The sequence below is a fragment of the Paecilomyces variotii genome (assembly GCF_004022145.1).
Source record: "Paecilomyces variotii strain CBS 101075 chromosome Unknown C8Q69scaffold_1, whole genome shotgun sequence".
Taxonomy (NCBI): Eukaryota; Fungi; Ascomycota; class Eurotiomycetes; order Eurotiales; family Thermoascaceae; genus Paecilomyces; species Paecilomyces variotii.
The window spans coordinates 2,755,743-2,770,826 of NW_021167140.1; the positions used below are offsets into that span (position 1 = coordinate 2,755,743).

The 15,084-nt window shown below is 50.5% G+C and overlaps 6 protein-coding genes across 6 annotated transcripts; 3 read left to right on the plus strand and 3 right to left on the minus strand.

Moving 5' to 3' along the window:
- Positions 1-69: 69 nt before the first annotated feature.
- On the minus strand, positions 70-2,893 carry C8Q69DRAFT_452348 (RanGTP-binding protein). The gene is made up of 6 exons (XM_028629562.1): positions 2,480-2,893; positions 2,383-2,414; positions 2,261-2,318; positions 2,139-2,204; positions 2,048-2,082; positions 70-1,989 (listed from the first exon to the last, which is right to left on the minus strand). Exons 1-6 carry the CDS (start codon positions 2,498-2,500, stop codon positions 177-179), a joined length of 2,025 nt encoding a protein of 674 aa, XP_028489419.1. The 5' UTR covers positions 2,501-2,893; the 3' UTR covers positions 70-176.
- Positions 2,869-5,286, plus strand: C8Q69DRAFT_452349 (putative translation release factor eRF3). Its single transcript, XM_028629563.1, has one exon. The coding sequence runs from the start codon at positions 3,084-3,086 to the stop codon at positions 5,208-5,210; it is 2,127 nt and encodes a 708-aa protein (XP_028489420.1). The 5' UTR covers positions 2,869-3,083; the 3' UTR covers positions 5,211-5,286.
- Positions 5,287-5,409: 123 nt separating this feature from the next.
- C8Q69DRAFT_35543 (putative pre-rRNA processing protein) lies at positions 5,410-6,496 on the minus strand. The gene has a single exon (XM_028627571.1). It carries the CDS (start codon positions 6,292-6,294, stop codon positions 5,692-5,694), a length of 603 nt encoding a protein of 200 aa, XP_028489421.1. The 5' UTR covers positions 6,295-6,496; the 3' UTR covers positions 5,410-5,691.
- Positions 6,497-6,978: 482 nt separating this feature from the next.
- On the plus strand, positions 6,979-7,878 carry C8Q69DRAFT_495079 (hypothetical protein). Its single transcript, XM_028632225.1, has 2 exons — positions 6,979-7,214; positions 7,277-7,878. The coding sequence occupies exons 1-2, from the start codon at positions 7,177-7,179 to the stop codon at positions 7,608-7,610; spliced, it is 372 nt and encodes a 123-aa protein (XP_028489422.1). The 5' UTR covers positions 6,979-7,176; the 3' UTR covers positions 7,611-7,878.
- A 1-nt stretch (position 7,879) lies between these two features.
- C8Q69DRAFT_452352 (alpha/beta-hydrolase) lies at positions 7,880-9,556 on the plus strand. The gene is made up of 3 exons (XM_028629564.1): positions 7,880-8,131; positions 8,186-8,394; positions 8,483-9,556. Exons 2-3 carry the CDS (start codon positions 8,266-8,268, stop codon positions 9,362-9,364), a joined length of 1,011 nt encoding a protein of 336 aa, XP_028489423.1. The 5' UTR covers positions 7,880-8,131; positions 8,186-8,265; the 3' UTR covers positions 9,365-9,556.
- C8Q69DRAFT_426670 (mediator complex subunit 13 C-terminal-domain-containing protein) lies at positions 9,557-15,083 on the minus strand. The gene is made up of 5 exons (XM_028628437.1): positions 14,653-15,083; positions 14,312-14,600; positions 11,317-14,253; positions 10,616-11,266; positions 9,557-10,563 (listed from the first exon to the last, which is right to left on the minus strand). Exons 1-5 carry the CDS (start codon positions 14,695-14,697, stop codon positions 9,929-9,931), a joined length of 4,557 nt encoding a protein of 1,518 aa, XP_028489424.1. The 5' UTR covers positions 14,698-15,083; the 3' UTR covers positions 9,557-9,928.
- Between the last annotated feature and the right edge of the window lies 1 nt (position 15,084).

Here is a 15,084-nt window from a genome sequence, read left to right on the forward strand (position 1 = left end):
CGACAGGGTTCACTAGTTAATGGAACATGAAACATTCCCTAATCTGACGTTATAAATCATAGTAACTCATTAAATATTATTACCCAGACATTCAATCCCATCCCATCTATTCCTCTATTCAGATTTAGGGCTGTTGCCTGTCATTATTAACGTGTCCTCTGGACTAGGACTTGTCCCTAGACTTCGTCTGTCTGTGGTGCAGTGGGTGGTCTGGAGAGAGGAGATTTCATGCGGCTAGCGTCATCAGCGTACGTGCGTGGATTTCGGTAAATGGACGGTCGTCGCCGCTCCGGAATAGGGGGACGAGGCGACGATCGAGGCGGGAGGGGTGATTCGGGCGTGCGTTCGCGAGACCGAACGTCGTGATATCCGCTCTCTTCGTAGGGGAAGTCGTCGCGGTCTTGAGGGTAGCGGCCTGGAGTACTGCTAGCGCTGGGTGCCCACTGGCCATATTGGTAATCTTCGCCGCGGCGTTTGAGGGGGCTCTCGTCGTAGGGATCCCAGCCGACTTTGCGTCGGGCTTCTGCGCGGACACGTTGGCGGTGGTTCTCATCGCCTCCGGCGCCAGTGGTGGATGACTCCTCCAGGAAGAAGTTGAGAAGTTCGTCTGTGATTGAGAGGTGGGATTGTTGTTGGAACTGTTGGAGTGAAGTGAGGCGGAGTAAGGTTTCGAGGAGAGATAGGGATGTGCGAATGTTGTCGAAGAGGGGGTTTGAGACTGTGGTTGTACCGGCATGTGGTGAGGATGAGGAGACTTGATGATTCGAAGTTGAGGAAGGTGATCTGGAGTGTGAGGGCTTCGTAGGATCGAGACTGAGCCTTGAGACGAGATGAGGATCGACCGACGCGGACCTGGAAGCCCGATGAGGAGATGAGGATTCTTCTGTCTCGGATTCTGTTTCTGAATCTTCTTCTTCATTGTAGACTTCGAATGCGATCCATTCAGGGTCTAGTCCGGATGGTAGCCGCCACTCTTCTGGTATCGAACTCTCATGGAAAGACGGGTAGTCGACGTGCTCTGGACTTTCTGTTGCCCCATTCAGCTGGGCATCAAGCAAAGCCTGCACTTCGTCGTGTTCGGAATCTGTCGTAGTAGGTTCTTCTTCGCCTTCTTCTGCTTCCTCGTCATACTCTGCTTCGGTCCGCTCCAGCATACGTCGTGGGGGAATCGCGTTGATGTCACGTTTCAGCAATAGAACGGGGCTGTTCGTCTCTCCTTCCGTGCTGATATTGAGTATCTTTCCAGTGTCCGCATAGAATATCTTCGAGATTTGATGAATAGGAAGGATCTCACGGATTCCCGCGGTCTGAACGCCATCAAAGGGTCCCGGCTGCGGTTCACCTTCGTCAAATGTATGTACTCTGCCATCATCGAGGTCCTCAATAATCAATATCTGATATGCGAATTCGTCTACCCTGGCCTCAGCTGGGACTTGAGGTCGCAGCCCGCCAGCTTCCGCTGGACTAAAAGCCAAGTCCATGGGAACCCGCCGCAGCTTCACCTTAGCCTTATGCATGATTTCTTTCCACGTAGTCTCTCGTATGCCTTCTTCATCTTGCGGACGGACATGGCCGGCAAAGAGCATGTACATAGATAGGGTGAATGTCGGCCCTACCTGCACGGCTTGAACAGGTGACATAGAATACTGCGTATCTGCAGCTGTGAGGAAAGTACTAGCTTGAAGGAGACGAGAAGGCGAGACGGTTGATGGCAGGGTAGTGGAGAGACTGGCGCCAGAAGTCGTGATAGCCAGGTTCATCAGTGGCACGGCGTCCTCGATGCGGTCTAGTAACCTCTTGATATCTTCAATGATCATTTTGATCTCAACATCGTTTTGACTTCGTGTTCTAGCCGAGAAAGCGCCTTTGCGCATTAATTCCTCAGATGCAGCGGCTTTGGCAAGTCGCTGCCCGAGAGCTTGAATGTCCCATCTTAGAGATTTGGTAAGAGTAACAGCAGATTCAAGAGACGTGTTTCCTCGAGCGGCGCTATACTACAGTTAGCATACAAGGATAGAATTTCCATTAGAGCGGAGACAGAACGAACATAAGCTCAATCATATCTATAGCGGGTGATATGACCTACAGATCCTCCCTGTCAGTGGGCTAGTAATTGGAACAGAGACAAGAAAACCTACTTGGATCTTGCTTTGAAGACGTCGTTGCAAAGCAAGAAGCTCTTGTCGCTCAGTACCGCTAACATTCTGCATCACGATTAGCTACAGTTGCGGTGCATCTCTTGCATTCAGGGCGTATCAACCTTGAGTAGACGCGACGACTGGCGGATAGCATAGCTGGCTGTTATAGTTATACCAGAGCTTGTAGACGACTATCAGCATCAAGCTTGCTACTTAATACCTGCGAATAGACTGTGTATCGTACCGGATGGCATAATTCATCGCCTGTTGGGTGAGCTGTCGACAGTAGTTAACACCATCAAGCCGGAACTGACTGTTTCCCCACCTAGAACGCGACTTACTTTGGCGAGAAAGACCTCCATTGTAACTAGGGCTTCCAGGAAGCTATCTGCCTTCGTCTCTTCCCGATAGTCTTTGCTATATTGACATCTGAGTAGCTTCTCTGGAATGAAATTCTGCTGAATGGAAGAAGAATAGACGCCAGTTACCCCTGATCGGTATTGTGTATTGGGCTGCTCTGCTTATCGATAGCGGGCAAGTAAGTACCGCCACCTGAAACAACGGGATTGCTTACCCCGCGAAACAAATCGAGAACGCACGAGAATCCCCAACTCCAATCGAGGGTTGAATGTGTTTTTCAGGACACCAAAGAACGCAGTGATATAAAAGCACCACAACCATCTCGTTTGATCCACGTGCAGACAGACGCAGTTGGCGGAGTAGACGCGGTAGACGCGGTAAACGCCCCCGGAGAAAACACGGCTGAGTCATCCTGCTAGCGTCTCCAGCTGTGCAAAATCAGGCCGCAAAAGCGGCGTTTTGCCCCTCATCGTCGGTCTCCATCCAGACGCTCGATCTCTGCAATATCCCCCGGGAGATCCTTTCCGCTCACTCGCGTTCCGTCTCGCTGTTGCTTGTGTCTGTCTTTTCATTCGGCTACTCAAGATGGCTGACCAGACCCCGGACTCCTGGGAGGATGAGCTCTCCAAGCAGACGGAGGGCGTTAGCCTGAACAACGCACAATCGCGGCCACAGCCTCAAGCGCCGACGTTTCGCCCTGGAGCAGCATCTTTCCAACCTGGAGCTGCTTCCTTCACTCCTGGACAGCAGTACTACGGCGGCTATCCACAGTACGGGCAACAGGCCTACGGCGGTTATCCCAACTACGATCAACAGCAGGCTTATGGCCAGTATGGTGCGTATGCCCAGCAGCCCGGAGGCTATAACCAGGGATACAACTATGGTGGTTACAATGCCGGATATCAGCAGCAGCAGCAGCCTGCTCAGCTGGCCCGTCAGGCTGCGCCCGCTGCCGCCCCTGCGGCACAACCGACCCCGGCTACCGCGAAGCCCGCTGTGAACACGACGTCCGCTGCCCCTCCGAAGGCGAAAGTGCTATCCATTGGTGGTGATGCGGCATCTGCTCCCAAGACTAAGGTTCTGTCGATTGGCGGTGATGCGGCTTCTGCCCCGAAGACCAAGGTCCTCTCCATCGGGACTTCCCCCGCGACGAACAACACCTCTCCAGGAGATACAAAGGGCACTGCTGCCGCTGAAGCTGGTTCCAAGGTAACTGCAGCAAAGGCTATCGAGAAGACGGAGAAGAAGGCGGACCAGAAGGCAGCGGCAAGCGGCAAGACCTCTCCTGTTCCCTCCTCCGGCCGATCAAGCCCTGGCCGTTCCAGTCCTTCTCGAAGCGAGCTCACTCGTGCGGCCCGCGCCGCTGATGCTGTTGCCAGGGAACAGCAGGCTGATGTCGATGAGGAAACCTTGAAGGAAATCTATGGTGAGAAGAGAGAGCATGTCAACCTCGTTTTCATTGGACACGTCGATGCTGGAAAGTCGACCTTGGGCGGTTCCATCCTGTACACTACCGGAATGGTTGACGAGCGAACATTGGAAAAGTACAGGAGGGATGCCAAGGAAGCCGGACGTGAGACCTGGTATCTGTCCTGGGCTCTGGATCTCACCAACGAAGAACGTGCGAAGGGAAAGACCGTGGAAGTTGGCCGTGCCTTCTTCAAGCTCACCGTGGACTCTCCAGACGGCCCTATTACTCGTGAATTCACTATTCTGGATGCTCCCGGACACAAGTCGTATGTGCCAAACATGATTGGTGGTGCGTCGCAGGCTGATGTTGGTGTCCTGGTCATCTCTGCCCGTAAGGGTGAGTACGAGACTGGTTTCGAGCGTGGAGGTCAGACTCGTGAGCACGCATTGCTGGCGCGCAACACTGGTGTGAAGAAGATCATCGTTGTCGTCAACAAGATGGATGACGCCACTGTCGAATGGAGCAAGGCTCGGTATGATGAATGTACGACCAAGGTTAGAAAGTTCCTGGAGGCACTTGGATACACCAAGGATGACCTCTTCTTCATGCCCATTTCTGCCCAGACGACTCTGGGTATTAAGGACCGTGTGCCTAAGGATCTTGTGCCGTGGTATGACGGCCCGTCTCTGCTGGAGTTCCTGGGTCAAATGAAGATGCCCGAGCGTAAGATCAATGCGCCTTTCATGATGCCAGTCAGCGCCAAATACCGAGACATGGGAACCATGATTGAGGGTCGCATTGAGTCCGGTGTCATTAAGAAGACTGGTACTTACCTGATGATGCCAAACCGCGATGAGGTGCAGATTGCTGCCCTCTATGGAGAGACTGAAGACGAGATCCAGACCGCCACATGCGGTGACCAGATCCGAGCCCGTCTGCGAGGTTTGGAGGAGGAGGATATCCTGCCTGGTTTCGTGCTGTGCTCTCCCAAGCGCCCTGTCCACTGTGTACGTGCCTTCGAAGCCAAGATCAGGATTCTTGAGCTCAAGAGCATTCTATCGGCCGGTTTCAACTGCGTTCTGCATGTGCACTCCGCCATCGAAGAGGTTACCTTCGCAGCCTTGCTGCACAAGCTCGAACCTGGCACTGGACGCAAGAGTAAGCGCCCGCCGCCATTCGCCAGCAAGGGCCAGACCATCATTGCTCGTCTGGAAGTGACGGGTGCAGCTGGCGCTGTCTGTGTGGAGCGATTCGAGGACTACCAGCAGCTGGGTCGGTTCACCCTCCGTGACCAGGTATGAAGACTATTACTCCCCTCTTAATTGCTATGTTCAATTTGGCTGACGCGATATAACAGGGACAAACAATCGCTATTGGTATGATCACGAAGCTGATCACTGACGAAACCGACTAAACAACACGGTCGATCTTATCTTTTTCTATGTAGCTAATCGCGATCATGATTCTACGGTGACTTGTTTTGCTTTGAGGTCAGAAGTTTACGGCTAGCGCGGTAAACCCTTGGGCAGAAAAGTATTGAGGGAATGCTCCCTGTCAATCTCAACGACGAACGAACGATTTTATAGATAGGATGTTCATAAACAAAAAGAGCTTTTCCCTCTCAGAGGAGCGCGGTGTCGATGTGACGCTCGATATGTCATCAATTCATGAATGTCTTTTTCCTTTTTGCTCGCCGCCCCATTGTATTTTTTGAGTAGCCGACCCGAAACCCATGATTTATATGCACAGATAAAACAACCTGACCGTAAGAAATAGTATCCTTCACCTCTTCTTCTTGCCGACCACCTTGGTAAACCCTTCTTCGTCCACCTCAGGCTCCACTCTCTCCCTCGGAGCCCTCGTCAGGGCCGGCGCTTCATCCATCTCAACATCCCCTTCCTCCTCATCATCCTCATCCTCATCCTCATCCGTCTCTTGATCCTCATCTCGTGCATCCACTTTCCGGAACAGTCCAGCAGCATTTGCTCCCTTCTTATCCATCTTCTCCTTCCACGCCTCGTACATGGCTCGAATCTCACCAAACTCCCCACGCTGTGTTTGAGCTCGCATCTCCATGATCTGCACTGCGACGTCACCCGCACTTCCATCGTCGACCACCACGTCGAACTCATCGTTCATCACCTGGATCAGAACATCTTCGAGGTCCTCGGCGTCGGTCTCGGGTCGGTCGTTAAGGAGGTCTGAGATCGCACCACAGAACCAGTCGCGCTTGTCGGCTGATGCAGGACCACCCCAAGAAGATTGAACGGCAAGGGTCAGAGCAGGCCAGTTATTCAGGGCGAGCGAGATACCCAGGTCAAGTTGGGCAGAGGCCGAGGTAGCTTGTTCTTGAAGCTGTTCTTGTGTTTGAGTTGACGATGCCATGATTGTTTCCTCTTTGTCTTAAATTTGACTCCCCTCTGTCTCTTTCGTAGAAATAGAGCGACTGGTTGGTAGAAGATGTAGGGAAAAAGTTCGCTCGCTTCGCGATATGGATTTATCTGCCCCGCCTTAAGTATGATGAGAAATGGAATTCCGCTTGAGATAAATGTCGAAGGTTTCCGAAATTTAAAACATCAGTAAAAAAAAAATCGCCGATAAATACGAACGAAAGATAATAATCCACGGAGATCTCCCCAATAGCTCTCTGCTGCTGTTTGGTACGTTATGTGGAAGTTCCGCGGGGAGCTCTAGCAATCGGACTCGCGTCTTTAAATTTTTTTTTAACCTTACATAGGTAGGTACTTAATAGTTCGCGATAACATTGAGTTAAGCTCCACCGCGACGGAAATGATATATTATATCATCTTACTACTAATGTGGAATTTTAATAAGAATAATATTTTATATAGGAATAATCAGATATTTCATTTTCCAGGGTCATGGTCCTACAGCACAGAATTGTGCAATTCATATTGCTGTTCTGGAGAACTCACCGCCTTTGAATCGATGCTATCACGTGACATTTATATCCGGCAGAAAAAGCGCAAAGTAAAAAAGGCGGTGGGCATCGACGTCACTGATAACAGGGTCCTTTATTCTTTCTCATTGCAGTTTCTGGGGGATATCCAGTGGGATAATAATATACTTGTATACTTGGATAAATAATGAGATAGCTGTTCTGTGTTCTTCTTTTACTAGAGGCAGAAGAATATGTAACTCATTATCATTGACAACAAGGAGGTCGAAACTGAAAACTAGAATCATTTTCACTGTGTTGTTTCTGGAATTTAACCATCTTATGGTACAGTTCTCGAGAATGCCAAGATGGGTTTTCCGGTGACGAGATCCTTAGAAGTTTCTCTGTTAGTCTAACTTTAGGTATCTATTTCTGTTTTTACTTTTTCTACGCACGATTTCTATATAGGACCACTGACACTCTTCATGATAGAGACGTTGTCCTGACCTCTGTGTCTGAACACGACATTAATGGGACGGGCTTAGACGAGAAAGTCAAGCAATCTCTAATTTCCCGTAGATATCTTGTTCATGACCTGGAGACTGCTCACACAGTTGGAGAGAAGTTTTGCTATATTGCTACGGACATTGACAACGAAGATCCTGATGAGGAGGAATTCTATCCCCTCCCTGATGGGAGTATAGTTACTCCCGTACAAGAACGATACACGATATCTGAAGAGCTGTTCGATGGTGGTGTTGTAGTGGAGGCAATCAGGAGGTTTTATCGATACATCTTGTGAGGTAGTAGAATGGTGATTTAGCGCCAAACACTTTACGATAATATACCTTAGTGATAGCGATACAACGCTGGCGATCTCTAAAGAGACCCTCGCAAGCGTAGCAAGTTCAAAACTAATTAGTTGGCTGTAACCGAGTATTAAAGATAGTGCGCAGCATAGAATTACTTGATATCGCGCATCCGGCATAGAACGCTGGACATACAACTCAGTGTAAGTACCTAGTAGGGATGCACCATAGCGATTGTTGTAACAATTCTCCGTCCTCAATATCGCAAAATGTTCCCCCCTCGATTTCATTATTCCAGTTGACTCGACGACTGTGATTAAAGGATTATGGTAAATTAACTATCCTCCTCCCTTTCTCGCGGGGCAACAAAAGCCACCCCTCACTGGTGGGTCGAACTAAATACAGCACGAGCGAATCCTCTCGAGAGTATCGCATCGAAGAACGGTTCTTCTCCGCATGAAGTCACAGTACTTCCAGCGGTTCAAATGCCGCAATCGCGTCTCCGATGTTGATGGTTCCGCTTCTCCGTCTGTATATAATAGTCTGGAATAACTAACTACTCGAGTAGTTTGCGTACCTAAGCACATACTGTCTTGACGGGAACCGTCCACCACGAAATCTGTATCTGATCCCAACCAAGAAGCAAATATGGCAGTAACCAAAACATTCGCATACAAGAATATCCAGGGAAAGCCTCTGGAACTAGACGTGATCGTGGCCGATGAGAAGCCTTCTCAGCCGCAACCTGCGATCTTGTTCTATCACGGTGGTTATTTGGTAGGTCGCCCGTATGGCAACTAGAACCATGCGATCGAAGAATAATAATATCACACTATTCTACCTTCCGCTGACACAAATTCAACAGATCACCGGAGACCGTCACCATGCTCCGCGATGGCTCATTCAAGCAGCTATAAAACGCCGCTGGGCATTCATCTCCGCAGATTATCGCACACTCCCCGAATCAACCGGATTCGAACTCGCAGAGGATCTATTCGATGCCTACAACTTCGTCACCAAGAAACTCAACACCGAAATCCCCAATCTGGTTGATCCGACACGGCTCATCGTTGCAGGATCGAGCGGAGGCGGGTACTGTTCGATCCTAGGCGCGGTGCGGTTCAAGGATCCCGCCCCAGTAGCGGTGTTGCCCATATACCCGATGGGTGACCCGACGTCGGAGAAGTGGACGATCGGCAAACATTGGACGAAGCACCTGTCTGCTTCTGCAACTGAGGAGACGATCAAGGAGATGAATCAACGAATTGCTGATAAAGAGATTAGTTTCGGCCAGAGGTTCCCCGCGGATCCCAAGGGACCCAATTTCGAGAACCACAACCGCTGGCGATACGTTCGCGCTATCCTCGAGTCGGGGCTCTATGCGGACTATCTGACGGGTGTAAAAGGTCTGGGAGCTGCTATCGCAGAGAAGGGAAAGGATGCTATCCCCGAAAACGCCCGGGAGTTATTCCCGAAGGACTTCTCGATCACCAAGGATCTGCCGCCATTGATCGTGGTCCATGGCTTGGAGGACCGACAAGTGCCGCATGAGGACGGCGAAGCAATCGTGCAGAAGTCTCGCGAGGCTGGTGTAAATGTCACTTATTTCCCTGTCGAGGGTGCGGATCACGATTTTGATCTCAAGTACGATTCTATTGAGGATGATAAAGACACCCAGGATCCAGGCAAGAAGGCCCTTCTGGGATGCTTGGAAGCACTGGACAAGCTGGTGCCTTCGAGTGCGTGAGCTAGACCCTCAGCGATATTGCCTCGAACTATATGTATATAGGATGCCGCTATGTTATGAAACCTGATCTGGCTATTGTGACTACATTGGCTGAGTGTAGAAACGGGCTATATGATGAAGATAATATTTATTATGGACGGGTCATCGATAAGTTCTAGATAAATAAAGCAGAAACGACATAGAAATGATGACGATCCCGTAAGGAGCGCTGAAAAGCGCGCCGAGATGGTAAAATGTCTTTCTATCTTGCACAATAATTTGTGCCACCATGTAACATACATGAATACATAGGACCGTGCCTGTGGTTTAAATATCGCGAGTGTACATCGCCAAAGCCCGGGGACTCGCCCCTTTCCCCGGTAAACGAATGGGTATGCAAGAAGAACGCCGCCCATGTGCATCCATGATAAATACAGGAGAAGTGGTATCCAACCCCGCATGACCAGCCCGAAAAGAATAATAATATACCAGAGAAACAAACACAATACGAAGCATTGGTGGTGTGACCTTAAAACGCCTCGATCACCAGACCCTTTCCAAACAAAAATGCGGCTTCCAGAGCGATCATAGAACATAACTAAGCATCTCCTGCCCTCTTATAGCCGTAGCAATATGCCACGGTAACGTATTCCGCTGGACACTAGCGATCCCTTGATATCTAGCAAGAGTAGCGAGATCCCGGTACATTCCCAAGACCTCCTTAAGAAGTAGTTCGTGAGACGCTGCAGGCCGTTGTGTATATACCAAATTGATAGTCATCGCAAAAGCACCGTCTCCATCATAAGTGCCCTTTCTCCGGAGTAGGTAACCACTAGCGAGTGCTGGGCGGTATTCAGTGAGATGAGGTGAATTATTGAGGCGATGAGACAAAATGACTCCCCACGACTCATCGCAAATGTCAACAAGCACCGTGTCAGAATCAGGTTCAACCGGCTGAAGGTCAGTGGGGGTTGAGGCGGATGCCATGGCGTTCCCGCCACTGGTCGGTGTCGCGGCAGTTCCTAGCGGGTCTGGCGAAGGCGCACTAGGGTTAGGTGTTGCGACGGGCGTGGACGTAGACTGAGCGTTGAGGAACTGCACATGTATCTGTGACGGTGGTAGCTCCAGGTATAGATCGGGTGCAGTATCGACGCTGAATATGGTTAGTTCGACAGGGACAGGCCGTGTTTGATTGTATCTCTCTGCGAGGTTTGTCCACGCTATCAACTGTATTAGCGAATGTATCTCATTATTTCAGGGCAGTTTTCGTACCTTCGATCTCTTCTTGGTCCACCGGTTCGGTCTTCGCAAGAAGTACCCTCCAACGAGCCTGCGTCCTCTCTATAATGTCTTTGGTGGTCTCCCATATCTCATGTCTCACGTCGGAAATAGCTCTAGCGACGTTTGAACTCTTCGAACGTAAACAATAGGATAGAGCCACTTGGAAAGAGCCAATATTGTCCGACCAGGCCACGGTCACCCAACGTTGGTCGATGCTTCTTGAAAATGAAACATGTAGGCATTTGCCTTCCTGCAAAGGCGATATTCTTTCGGAGACTAGTTTGAAATTGATGCTCCGTGGAGTAGGTTCCGCAAGGAGCAAAGGGGGAGCGCAGCCCATGGAGCCAGAAGCCTGATCTCGGGGAGGGCATCGATTATACACCTCCAATGCCAGATTAAGGTATTCACTCTGTGTAGGAACAACAACCCATAGTGGCGACCAGACAAAGCTCATAGGGACAATTTGCAAGACCAACTCATTGAGCTGACGCGTATCTTGGCGATCCGCACCGCCAATGTACTTCTGGAAGAGTTGTAGGAAAGCTGCGCATATATCGGCTAGAGCAGCGGCATGTTCGAACGGATTTATAATGTAGATAACGTAGTTATCTTTGGTCGGGGATCGCTTGGCCAAAATGTTCCCTGGTAGAAGTTAGAAACTGCGGGAAATTTGGAATGCTAATATATCTCACCTAAGCGTTCACACATGGCCTTGAGGTCCTGCATGGTGGAGGTATAGCCTGAGTGAGACGTTTCCACTTTCCAGGGTCCTAGTCCGTTCTCGAAGTCTTTGGTTTCACCTCCCCTTGCATGCTTACCAAGGCCACAGCTCGAATATAGCAAACTCAGACGCTCCAGAAATGCGTCGGCGCCCTCGGCGGCGTACTGAGGATGGATACAGTAAGCCAAGATATCCTTCTCGCCGTGGGCAGGCTCTAGCCCAAAGGTTTCCCAGAATGATATTGCAGGAGGTAAGACCTCTAGGAAATCCTTGCCGCGACGTATGCGCAAGTGTGGCGTCACCAGCTTGCTGATAGTGCCCCTTACAGGCTGGGATCTTTGACGAGGAGGCTGACCTTCATGCGTTGGAGATAACTCGCTTTGTTGGATTTCAACATAGCTCTTCAGATCAAGCCGCGCAGTTTCGCCCATCACGCTGCTGTCCTCAAGAAAAGTTCGGAGAGGAAAAGTATCGTTTCCGAGATCTGGAAGTCCTATCTTCTCATCAAGCTTATGGGTAAGGGATGACTGTGTGACTTGGTCAACCATGAGCTGTGCCAGCTGAACTACATCCTCCTTGCGGACGAGAACAGGAAGAAGTCGATTTTGTCTGACCGAGAAGTAGCCTGCCAAGGACCAATCCGAGAAGATATAGAAGAAATTTCCGAGAAAGGTCGAATTTTCCTCTTTTATAACAGAGAGATCAGGGCCAACGGCCAACGACGTCTTTTCTTGAGAAATCGCGGAGTCATTGTCTGGTTCCGACACTCCACGTTTCCTCTTCACAGCTGTAGATCTCGTGGGGGATATGGTTCCTTCGGGATAATCATCGTCGCTATCATCGGTAGTCTCGTCGCTTGATGCAGAAGTTGAATTGAGAAGCGGCCCTCCGTCGCTCATGGCGGTGTCCTGATCGATCGTCATGGGCCTTGAAAATCCATACTTCAAGGGCTTTGGTCTCCCAGGACGAGGTAGTCCTATGGTTGGAATCTCACTTGTAGAATCGCCTAGCCCAGATTGAGTCTTAGCAGCCTTGTCAATAGACAATGAAAAAGTACCGGCAGCGCCATATTTTTGATCCCAGGAAGACAATTCTTTCTGGAATGGTACTGGGCCATAGTGGCTCTGGTTGCGACCATCATTTGATAAATGACGTGCAATGCTTGACCTATCCACGTGGGTGCTCTGCATCGGTTGGACCTCTGAGAACAATATTCGTTTGATCTTCACCGGACTAAGGGGAGGGCTTATAGTTTGACTATCGTCGGCTGCTGAGGCATGATCTGGGATATTTATATGGGCATCGTCTTCGATGTTTTCATCGCTCATTTCCGCGAGATCATGCTTTGGCCCATCGACATCGGTCGTAGGTACTGCACCATGCTCCCCGTCGACAGGGGTCTTAGTCTCCTCCGCCGACGTATTCATTGCGACGTCTGGTGTTGCTGTATCCGGTTTGATAGAATCCGTTCCCAGAGTGATCTGAGCTGCAGCCTCCTGGGGTATTTCCTGGGCTGCATCGCCTGTCCGTTTCCCATCGTCGAAGCTAGCTATGTCAGGCTCATCGAAAAAACTGAAGTCAGCATCAGTGATCCCCTTCGACCCGAAATCCTTTCCATTCATCTCCTCAAACAGGTCATCGTCATCATCCTCATCATACAGCCCGGATCCAACTCCAACGGTGGTAGAAGTTCCGAAACCGTCCATCACGTCAGGGCCTGGCTGGGCATTAGCCACCTCTTCATCAGCAGGTCTCAAACGGCCTGCGTTCTGAGTAGTTGATGGCGCCGCATCTGGTACTTCAGCAAACGCATCTGAAGATGGGGCGTTGTTAAATCCCTGCGTTAGTGCGCCATCCGGTGGCGTTGGATATACAAGACTCGCAGCTTGCAGATCAGGGTACTGGTTCACACGTGCCAGGCTTTCAATTACCTCTCCGGCATCTGTCCGCGGTGTAGACATCTCTGCGCCCTTTGGTTGCTGCCCGGGAGACCCGCCAGTGGCCTGAGAGGCAGCTAACTTTTCATTCCTAGCACTTGCCGTTGCAAACCATTCCGTTGCAAAATCTATAGGGTCGCAGCGTTCGAATTTCGAGGTTTCAACTGGGGAGTCCGTCTTGGTTCTCGTAAATGAATACTTAGCTGGCCATAATAGACGGCGCAGCGGAGGCGACGGCTGCTTTCCCTCGGTCTGACGCATGCTCTCGGCTGCGAGCCGACTATAGAATGGTTCAGGGACTTCAACCTCTATCCACGATTCATCTTCAGCAGAATTCAAAGGCAGGCCGACGTTTCGAATCCACTCCACGACGTTCTCTTTCCAGTTCTTGCGCTTTAAGCCGAGGAGATGCTGGGGTGTTGCATTTTCAGAGTTTCTTGGGTTAGACAAGCCTGGTGAGGGAAGGGACCCATCCTCGCCCTCGGCCGATATTAATCTTGCGATTGTTCCAGTAGGTGCTAGCCAAATGTCCTGACCTTTCTCAAGAGCCGGTCCAATGGTATTGCGAGCAGTATCCCAAAGCCGCGTTATACCATGCTGGGATATCGTGTGCAAAGAGATTATCAACTTGCCCAGCGGGGTCAATTCAATCCGCAACGTGGTTAAGGATGGTACTGAGTCAGGACTATCATGCAAAATAGGACTGTCGTATCCATTCCTTTCCACTGCAGTGAAGAGCGTGCGTGACCCTAGGGGGATTGCATTATGACGTCGCACCAATTGCAGGGACATTGCACTGGTGACAGCAGAAATGAAGGCTGCGTAAATGATACCTTGGTTGCCCTGGCCTTCTCCAGGCCGGCCAGCGCTCAAAGACCTTTGCGCTCCTGACGCATTTGGATTGGGCGTTTGAGGATCCGTTGACATAGATCGCATCAAATCTGCCGCGGAAACGGTGCCTGCTGCGGCCACTGCATTCTGCGCATTAGTAGAATAACAAAAATAAAGAACTCAGATCGCAGCTCTTACCTTTCATGTTGACAGAGTCAAGGGTCAGCCGGTTGAAATTCGTACCATCTCCATCTCGGCTCAGAGGCTTCAGTGTGCCAAACTCCGGAGTCGCAGAAAAGACCCATAGGCCAAGGCGCCTGGGATAACATGATACCAAGCAGTCGAAGTTCCTAAGATGCAGCTCGAGTCGTTTGAGACGACTGAGGTGCTTCAAAATGGTATAGCCATTGGCTGGCCCTTCAGCAGGAAGAGCGGCACTAGCCGGCTCTTCAGTGTATATCCTCCAATAGATGTTGGAGAAGCCATCCTGAGTGGCGAGTTAGAAATTGACCCCGTCGTTCAGAATGTTAGAGACTTACTATGACATGTACGTTGGTTATAGTGTTTGCTGGAAAGTCCATCATCAGAGAGAGGTGCTTCTCGCTGAAGCTCCGGCTACTCTTGGATTATAGATAGAAAGAAATGATATCCATTCCAAGAATAGATTCATTTCCAGGCAATTGGAGGTAGATGCGGAACTCTCCTGAGTGGATTCCTGGGCCGGGTCGCCCCTAATTCAACGGTCGAGAGTAATAGATATGGCTCCGCAACGGTGTCGCCATGCGGCGCAAAGCTAAGCGACAGCCGCAGGCTGATAATGAGCAAAAGCGCGTCAACGCAGACAAGGCAGGCGTTTCTGGAAAGACTGGGGATATCGCCCGATGGAACACGGCGATCCAAGATGAATAGCCCTCCCAGTCAGCGCCAGATGCAGCCGATAGTCGATGGCATTCGCGGGCAGACGCAGAGCA

Bases quoted from the DNA above. Each gene is read 5' to 3' on its own strand.
- C8Q69DRAFT_452348 (XM_028629562.1), bottom strand. From the start codon at position 2,500: ATGGAGGTCTTTCTCGCCAAA. The intron at 2,319-2,382 runs GTACGATACACA...GTCGTCTACAAG, and splicing joins GCGATGAATTATGCCATCCG to CTCTGGTATAACTATAACAG. The intron at 1,990-2,047 runs GTTCGTTCTGTC...ACTGTAGTATAG, and splicing joins ATAGATATGATTGAGCTTAT to CGCCGCTCGAGGAAACACGT.
- C8Q69DRAFT_452349 (XM_028629563.1), top strand. From the start codon at position 3,084: ATGGCTGACCAGACCCCGGACTCCTGGGAGGATGAGCTCTCCAAGCAG.
- C8Q69DRAFT_35543 (XM_028627571.1), bottom strand. From the start codon at position 6,294: ATGGCATCGTCAACTCAAACACAAGAACAGCTTCAAGAACAAGCTACC.
- C8Q69DRAFT_495079 (XM_028632225.1), top strand. From the start codon at position 7,177: ATGGGTTTTCCGGTGACGAGATCCTTAGAAGTTTCTCT. The intron at 7,215-7,276 runs GTTAGTCTAACT...ATTTCTATATAG, and splicing joins AGATCCTTAGAAGTTTCTCT to GACCACTGACACTCTTCATG.
- C8Q69DRAFT_452352 (XM_028629564.1), top strand. From the start codon at position 8,266: ATGGCAGTAACCAAAACATTCGCATACAAGAATATCCAGGGAAAGCCT. The intron at 8,395-8,482 runs GTAGGTCGCCCG...CAAATTCAACAG, and splicing joins TCTATCACGGTGGTTATTTG to ATCACCGGAGACCGTCACCA.
- C8Q69DRAFT_426670 (XM_028628437.1), bottom strand. From the start codon at position 14,697: ATGATGGACTTTCCAGCAAACACTATAACCAACGTACATGTCATA. The intron at 14,601-14,652 runs GTAAGTCTCTAA...CTCGCCACTCAG, and splicing joins TAACCAACGTACATGTCATA to GATGGCTTCTCCAACATCTA. The intron at 10,564-10,615 runs GTACGAAAACTG...TACAGTTGATAG, and splicing joins GGACCAAGAAGAGATCGAAG to CGTGGACAAACCTCGCAGAG.